At 29.3% G+C, this 9,737-nt stretch overlaps 1 protein-coding gene across 1 annotated transcript; it reads right to left on the bottom strand.

Annotated features, from left to right (window-relative positions):
- Nucleotides 1–983: 983 nt before the first annotated feature.
- Nucleotides 984–1,658, bottom strand: LOC139901073 (uncharacterized). Its single transcript, XM_071883812.1, has 2 exons — nt 1,522–1,658; nt 984–1,401 (listed from the first exon to the last, which is right to left on the bottom strand). Exons 1-2 carry the CDS (start codon nt 1,656–1,658, stop codon nt 984–986), a joined length of 555 nt encoding a protein of 184 aa, XP_071739913.1.
- Nucleotides 1,659–9,737: the final 8,079 nt, after the last annotated feature.

Here is a 9,737-nt window from a genome sequence, read left to right on the forward strand (position 1 = left end):
TGTTTGCGCAAAAAGTTATGGACTCACATCCTGTTTCTGACCGGTTTGATGTTTACGTTGCTGCACTTCAGTAACAAGAACGTGTTAAATTTTTATCTCGCCTTGCCGAAATCTGTGAGATACCAGATCAGCTGCCAGATGATATAGCAGATATGATTTGCAGCTGCAAAGAGGCGGATGAACTTTATGAGCAAGCTAAAGCAAGGATTAATGAGATTCCCATCCCCAGGTTGCTGCTATTAGCAAGAACAAGAATGCTTCGACCGAGGACATTATGAAACTCGACCTTAGTACAATAGATGAGGAGGATGAAGCGCAGTAATTTCGCGCTTTTATGTTATTTTGTAATAGTTTACGCAGCAGTCTCTCCGTTTTATTAATAAAAAATAAAGTTCCATTAATCGTACTCAATTGTAATTGTTTATTTTTATAGCGCTTTGTCTCTGCAATTTCGATATTCGTTATTGTGCACATAACAAATATTTACTTTTGCGAAACAATCTTTTTATCGTATAATCAATATACATTACGAATCTTCTAAGTCCGCCGAAGCGATCCTTAGGCAAAAAAGTGCGTTTAAAATACGCCAAATATATTATTGCGAAGCATCTAAGTTGGGCAAATTCACAACTTAGGAAAATAATATATGCAGTTCCATCATTTCAATAACACTTAAATTATAAAATATGTTCCATTATAGAGGTCTTTTCCTTCGCTATTACAAATATTGTGTGTTTAACATTTTATATGGACTTTAACCATTTTGCAAATAAAAATATTAAATCACAAAAAATTATGATTCCATTTCAAAGAAGTGAACAATTATCATTTATTTGCAAACAATTGCATATACATTTATGATTGTAGAATTACAACGTTTCTGTGTAAATTATTGCTCAATTAACAACTTATGCGTAATATCTTTTTAACAGCGTAGCATGCCATGCATTAGGGATGATTCTTCCTTCAATGTTTGCGAGCTTTTAGGAACCAACCGCGTTTATTGCTATTATTTGGTAGGGACCATCCCAATTGGGTCCCAATTTACCAACATTTTTTGCGCGGCTTGCTTCATAGTTACGCAAAACCCACTCACCAACATCAAAGGCTAGAGCACGCACCTTTTTGTTATAATATTTCGCAATCTGTTGCTTATTATTCACTTCTTTTATCGCAACCATTAATCTGTGTTCCTCCACAAAATTTAAATTTTTGCACAATGCGTCATTATTCGCAGTCTCATCAAAATTCGCAACCCTATGTATTAGCACAAAAATTTCTGCGGGAATCATTGCCTCAAAGCCATACACTAGACTAAAGGGTGTTTCGCCAGTACTTTTCTTAAATGTTGTGTGATGTGCCCACAACACATTGGATAGCTCATCAACCCATCCAGTCCGCCTTTAATTTAAGCGCATTTTAATTCCGCTAACAATATCGCGATTAGTAACTTCACATAACCCATTTGCTTGCGTGTGCGCAACAGATGTAAATTTTTGCACAATGTTTAATTCTTCGCACCAACTTTTAAATGTATCTTTCGCTATCTGCGCACCATTGTCACTAACAAATTCACGGGGAATGCAATGATATATTCCCAAACAAAATTCTGTACTTGCACTCTTGTAATTGTGACTAATGCCTTTGCTTCCACCCATTTGGTGAAATAATCAATTGCCATAATCAGGAACTTTATGTTTCCTACTCCTACAGGAAATGGTCCCAAAATACCAATCGCCCATTTATAAAATGGCCAAGGCAAGTTCACTGGAATATTTTCTTGAATACCTCGGAAAAGACCGAATCATCAAGAAATATTATATTGATATTTTAGAGGTTAAAGAGAATATAAGAGTCGTGTAACATGACACATGATGACGTTATGATCTGTGAATCATCACGTTCCATTTCAAAACTCAGCATGACCTAATGTAATATAATCACGTTGATCAAGTGTCATTATATTATACTAATTCATGCTTCAGTTCCCAACACTACTTCAAAAACATTCTTATTTTAAACTTGAGGGTTTTAGAATTCAGACACTAAAATAGTTTCTTTTATGATGTAATACAGATAGCGCGAAGAGGTAAATGATTTCAGATAAGAATAATTATGGAAATATCTTCAGCAATATGGAGGATATTTATAATGAAAGATATGATGATATCTTAGAATTTCTAATATCAGAGGATGATGAAGAATATTGTCCGCGGGGGTTTAGAGTCAGGAGCAAGGTATTCGTTAATGACTTCAGCATGTACTGAATCATTTGGATCCTTTGAAGTCAGGTTCAGTCTTTGTGATTTCTCCACAGCCTCCTTCATACTTTGCTCAATCCGGTTTCCAGTTCCAAGACTTCTCTTTTTCTGCACTTTGCCAGCACACTTATTCATTATCATCAAACTTTTACTGTTAAAGTCGTTTATAGTTTTTGCTGCTTCATCAGCATTTTTCCATTTTTGAAGAACCAATTCGTAGTTCGGAGTGTTTTTCAGAAACTTCCCATTCAAATTAAGTCCAGAAGATAGACGTTATATATACACATATAACTGTTGGCGTAGACATGCTGCGAGATTTCAAAATACTGATTGCTAATTCCCGATGATTCGTATGGCAAATTCTCATTACAAGATGCCAATGAGTAAATGATGGGGTTTCGGTAAATATAGTGATTCTTCGGAAGGTCAAAGATCAGTGAAGTTGTGAATAAGTTTATTGCTAATGTGGTGGAACATGAAAGGTTCTCTGGTAACAAAAGAGTAATCATATATATCAAGATTATGATAAGGCTACTCCGAATGAAAAATCAAAGTTTGTCTTGTTGGAGCTGTGATAGAATTTGCTACTTTGAAAAGGAATTGATGTGAAGACCCGTCCTAATCCATCCGGACGAAGTCCATATCGATTACAAATGATTCACAACAGTTGATTACATCGCGAGGTAATTAACCTCTATATGATAAATTTTACAAACATTGCATTCGTTTTTAAAAGACAAACTTTCGTTACATCGACAGTTGACAGGCATGTAAAGCATTTCATAATATATCCAAATATAATTGACTTAATAATAATCTTGATGAACTCAACGACTCGAATGCAACATCTTTTGAAATATGTCATGAATGACTCCAAGTAATATCTCTAATATGAGCAAATGCACAGCGGAAGATTTCTTTCGTACCTGAGAATAAACATGCTTTAAAGTGTCAACCAAAAAGTTGGTGAGTTCATTAGTTTATCATAAAGAATCATTTCATAATTTTAATAGACCACAAGATTTCATACTTCCATTTCTCATAATCATACGTCCCATGCATAGAGACAAAAATATCATTCATATGGATTGAACACCTGGTAACCGACATTCACAATATGCATATAAGAATATCCCCATCATTCCTGGATCCTCCTTCGGACATGATATAAATTTCGAAGTACTAAAGCATCCGGTACTTTGGATGGGGCTTGTTGAGCCCGATAGATCTATCTTTAGAGTTCGCGTCAATTAGGGTGTCTGTTCCCTAATTCTTAGATTACCAGACTTAATAAAAAGGGGCATATTCGATTTCGATCATTCAACCATATAATGTAGTTCAATTACTTGTGTCTATTTCGTAAAATAGTTATAAAAGCAGCGCATGTATTCTCAGTCCCAAAAATATATATTGCAAAAGCATTTAAAAAGGGATTAATGAAACTCACCTAATGTATTTTGTAGTAAAAATACACATGACGACAATGAACAAAAGTATGGTTGGCTTCGGATTCACGAACCTATATCATTTGTATATTTATTAATATACATAATCGTAATTGAACAATTATATATATAAATTTGTTACTTTTATCATTTTTATATTAAAAATATATATACGTCTCATATATTCATTTTGTGTATAAAACTAGTAATGTTATTATGTTATATGTATTAAGTATATTTTTATATATGTATATATATCATTCGTTTGTAAAAATAATAATTTTAGTAATACTCTGGTAAAATTAGTAATAATGATAATAACAATATTACTAATACTTAATGATAATACAAATAATAATAACTATTATGATGATAATATTATTTATAGTAATGGTAATAATATTCATAATAATTCTAATAGTAATGTTAATAGCAATAATGATAATATTAATAAAAATAATAATTTTAATAATATTATTAATTTTAATAAAATGTAATACTAATAGTCTTAATAATCTAATATCATAATAACTTTACAAAGATCATATCTTTAACATTTTTCTTATTAATAAAATACTTAGTATCTTGAAAATTGTATTCCTCATAATATGATCCTAATCTTAATTACAACAATCATAATAATATAAACATTTCACAACAATAATAATAATAATAATAATAATAATAATAATAATAATAATAATAATAATAATAATAATAATAATAATAATAATAATAATAATAATAATAATAATAATAAAAATAAAAATAGAAGTAGGAAACTACCTCAAGTTGAAATGGGTTCCAAAAACAAAAATCTGACAGGCCCTGGATTCGAACCCATGACCACCCGCTACCCCGTCACCTCTCTTAACCATTCCTCCCTGACTTCTTATCTGATTTATACCCCGTATATTTTATATTTAACCTAACTTATTTGGGTTCTATCTACTTCTTCTTCTTCATTCATCGAATCAACTCACTCTCAATTCTATATTTGTGATTTACAATATCAATTTAAAACTTATAACTGATACAGAAGCATGTAAAGATGATTTAAATTAATTAAAACAGAAAACAAAAAAAAACAAAAAAAAAAGAACTGTAACAGGAGGATGAACACGTTCTTCACTTTAAATTTGATTTTGAGATTAAAGCAGTTTTAGACCTCGATTATAATAGGAAAGAGATTCTAAATCATTCATGTAATCTTCCTGAACAGTCAATTTATTTCAAAACATCACAACAAATTCAAATTTCTTCATGAACGAACTCTTTGACTTTTTAAAACCAAACTTTGACTCCAAAATTCTCTCTGGATATTAAAAATTAACGCTTGATATTTTGTAGATAGTTTATAATGATGAATCCTAACCAAACTGCATTCTTACTTTTTGAAATAAAGTTTGAATTTGACTCTTTCAAAATTTAGAACACGAACAGGGTATATGTGATGTATTCTTCAAATTGGATTTTGATTCTGATGATTTAACCCGAATTATAATTACAGAGTAATATGTAGGTGTTAATAGACATAATTACAGCTAATGTGATTTCATTAACGTTTGTTTTGTAGTCTGAATTGCTCGACACAAAATATGCTGTCAGAATTTATAAAAGAAAAAGTATAATCGACTTTAACAGAATTTGTTTGATATAGGAACATTTGGAATCAATCTATACGATCTGGGAGACACAAACAAATTAAGATACAGTTTGGAAAACGATTGGTAACAAATTTACGTAATTTTCTTGTGTGATTTTATATATATTTGATTATATTTATATTTTACTAATTATATATAACTGTATAGGTATAGGCATTTATATAAAATATACAAGTTTTATTATATATATATATATATATATATATATATATATATATATATATATATATATACTTATCTATATCTGATTCTTTTTCTTTTTTTTTATAAATGATAATATATTCATATATATATATATATAATTATATAATTGTATCTATATATATATATCCTTATTTATTTACTTAGTTTATATATCTGTTTTATGTATTTACATATATAAAATCTTTATATGCCTGTAAAATATATCTATATACATCTGGTTATTTAATTATATCTGTATTTTACATGTTAAGGACATATAATATTATTTATAATACAACTTTAATATTTAACATTTATTATTAATATTAATAATACTAACAAAAATAATAATAATAATAATAATAATAATAATAATAATAATAATAATAAGGAAAATAATAATATTAATGATGTTAATATTATAATAATACTAATAAAAATAATAATAAAATGATAATTTTATTAACCAAGTTAATAATACTTTTAATAACCCCAATAATAATTAAATTTATACTGATACTAATAATGGTAACAATAATTTTTAATGTTAACATTTATCTTTAATCATAATGGAAGTAATATTATTATTTACTATATTTTCAATTGCATTTACGTATTATTAGTTATGTATAGAATTTATATACATATACAAACTGCTATATATATATATATATATATATATATATATATATATATATATATATATATATATATATATATATATATATATATATATATATATATATATATATATATATATATATATATATATATATATATATATATTTACTTAAGTTTTAAATATCAAGTTTTAGTTGTTTTAAATTATCTATCATAATGATTAAATCACATAATAGTTCTATAATATATTTACTTTTTATATATAATCATTTACATATATATTTATTTCTATTTTCATCTCTAGTTACAATTAAAGTTTCGTGAATCGTCGAGTATAGTCAAAGGTTAAATGTATACATGAAAACAGTTCAAAGTTTTTGAGACTTCAACATTACAGACTTTGCTTATCGTGTCGAAACCATATAAAGATTAAGTTTAAATTTGATCGGAAATCTCCGGGTCGTGACAGTACCTACCCGTTAAAGAAATTTCGTCCCGAAATTTAAGTGAGGTGGTCATGGCCAATAATAAAAATGTTTTCATGACACATATGAGTTGATAAATAGAGTTTTTATCATCGTTAGATATTTGAATAGAATAATTAAATTACTCGGAGCATATGAGAGAAGCTATCGCAAAAGATTTAAATATGAAAAGTAAGGATTCGCCTTAACTTTTGACGGAGCCTGGGTTGAATTCCGAAATTCAAGGGATTTATAGAAAATCTTCGAAATCAAAAAGATTTGATTTTTTGGCGAATAAGGAAATTAAGATCTCTCGAATTAAATGCGGTGATCTGCTTGATTACTCTGTCTGATATTTCTATTATAAATTAAATTCTTCCGTTCCATTATTCTCACCCTTCCTATACTTTCCTTCTTGTTTCATACATTCAAAAGATTCTGAAAATGCTTAATCCAGTTCTGATCCTTGTCCTCATCCTTATTATCGCAACAATCATTCTCCTTTTTCCAACTTCCACCAGAGGAATCTGTTTTCTTCTATTTCGCCCTCGGGATTATAATGTTTTTAATTCTCCCGTGTCTTTATGTTGCGATAAACATTGATATACACGGTTTGTAATTTATGTGTTGTTATCGGCTTTATATTCTCCCTTATATTTCAAAGCTCTATGCTTTTATTTTCTCTTCCCGACTTCAAGTCAAGCGATTAATGGTCCAGAATTTGTAGATATAGAGTCTCGAATGATTATAATGTTCTAAGTAGGGTGGAACGTGAAAGCACTATTTGATTTTCAAATTTATCAAAAATACAGACGATAGAACTATCATGAATATATTCTTCTTGATATGTTCGGAGGTTATGTAGAATAAAAGAGTTATGTAACATGACACATGATGATGGTATAATCTACTGTGAACCATCATTAGGTCTCATTAGAAACTCAGCATGACTTACTGTAATATAATTACGTTGATCAAGTGTCATTATATTATACTAACTCATGCATCAGTTCCCAACACTACTTCAAAAACATTCATATTTTAAGCTCGAAAGTTTACAGAATATAGAAACTACCAGCTTCTATATGATGTAACATTGATATCACGAATAGATTATTGATTTCAGATACGAATAGTTATGAAAATATCTTCAGAAATATGGAGGATATTTATAATGAAAGATATGATGATATCTTGGAATTTCTAATATCGATGGATGATAGAAACTATTGTCAGCAAGGGTTTAGAGTAAGGAGCAAGATATTCACTAAAGATTTCAACAGATCTAGATTTATCTGGGTTCTATGAATTTAGGGTATGTTACTTGTATTTCTCCTTGGTTTCCTTTATGGTTAGCTCAATCCGCTTTCCAGTTCCAACTTTTCTGAGCTTTTCCAACATACTAATCTTTATCATCAAACTTTCGATGATTATGGTCGTTTATGGTTGTCTATGGTTTCTGCTGCTTCATTCAGCTTTTTCAATATTCAGAGTATTGATTTGTGACTGAGTGCTTTTCATAATTCCAGAAGGAGAGATCATAATTCTAAGAGTTAAATGTCATACATATAACTGTTGATGTAGATATGCTGTGAGTTTTCAAAGTACTGATTGCTGATTCCAGGTAATTGGTATGGCAGTTCTCGTTACAAGATGCGGATGAGTATATGATAGGGTTTCAATGAATAAATATAATGATTTGTCAGAGAGATTTAAGCCAAGAAGTAACGAGGTTGCTGGTATGTCTGCTGGTAATATGGTGGAATATAAAAGAATTCTCCGATATCAAAAGAGTAATCGTATAAATCAGGATTATAATAAGGCTACTTCGAATGACAAGTCGAAGTTGACTTGCTGGAGCTGTGACAAATTTGGCTATTCCGAAGAAGAACTGCAAGGTTATTTTGGGTAATAATAACACTAAAGAAATTAGCACAGTTATGTGTCAAACGTTTACTCAGTTTCCGTGTGTTTTTCAAGTGCATAACTAAATGCATCAATCTTTTTCTCCCGTAGATGAAGTGCGGTTGATTCATCTTCTCGATTGAGGTATTTTCAAGGATCATGAAAGGTTTGAACGCGAATTATAATTGTCAGGATACAGATGAGATTTAAGATGAAATCAAGTGGCAAACTTGAAGATATGTTTAATTTCATATGTTATAATCAATATTTTAATTCATTTTAATTATCCAATGTCGACAGTCCATATTTGATAGTCCACAATTAACAGTCCGATAATACATATATAGCTTAATATATAATATCCGAATTAATTAATACGTATCGGGACCCGTGTACATGTCTCAGACTCGATCACAACTCAAAGTATATATATTATTATAGAATCAACCTCAACCCGGTATAGAGAACTCGATCATTACTGCATATAGAGTGTCTATGGTGATTCCAAATAATATATATAGATGCGTCGATATGATATGTCAAAACCTTGTATACGTGTCCCGATATTTAAAGTGCGTAAAATATATAACAGAAAATTAAATAACGATAAATAAAGTGCGTAAAGTAAATAACAGAAATTTAATGACGATAAATAAAATTGCGAGAATGTAAATTGCGATAAATAAAATGTAATATGGAATTAACAGTTAGCTAGGAACAGTTAGCTAGATTTTGTTAGCGTGGTTTCTTAACAAAATTTCATATTGTCAATTAGTCTGTTTCTAATCAATTTTTATTGTGTCCATTATTTCTTCATTATGCCACTTGTTGGATTCTGATAGGTCAAAATTCAAATTTAAAATTGAATGAAAATGGTTATTCTGCGGTGAACAGATACGTATCTCTGTAGATGTAAATAGGATAGTAAATGACTGTTGAATCAGCTTCGAAGAATGTACAGTGTAACTTATTAAAGTGAAACTTAAATATTCCTCGGGTATTACCTACCCGTTAAAATATTTTCACCATTAACAGTTTGTACAAGAGAATTTTTAATTACAGTCTTTATGAAACAATATATATACATATATATTTTCTTCAGACGTAATCATGGATTTAATGAGTCAATGCCATATTAAACTCATTAGGCTTACGGCTAGAACTAGAGTACATAATATCTAAAACATTAGA

This window comes from Rutidosis leptorrhynchoides, chromosome 3 (assembly GCF_046630445.1).
Source record: "Rutidosis leptorrhynchoides isolate AG116_Rl617_1_P2 chromosome 3, CSIRO_AGI_Rlap_v1, whole genome shotgun sequence".
Taxonomy (NCBI): domain Eukaryota; kingdom Viridiplantae; phylum Streptophyta; class Magnoliopsida; order Asterales; family Asteraceae; genus Rutidosis; species Rutidosis leptorrhynchoides.

Bases quoted from the DNA above. Each gene is read 5' to 3' on its own strand.
- LOC139901073 (XM_071883812.1), bottom strand. From the start codon at position 1,658: ATGGGTGGAAGCAAAGGCATTAGTCACAATTACAAGAGTGCAAGTACA. The intron at 1,402-1,521 runs GTGCGAAGAATT...CTTAAATTAAAG, and splicing joins AAAGATACATTTAAAAGTTG to GCGGACTGGATGGGTTGATG.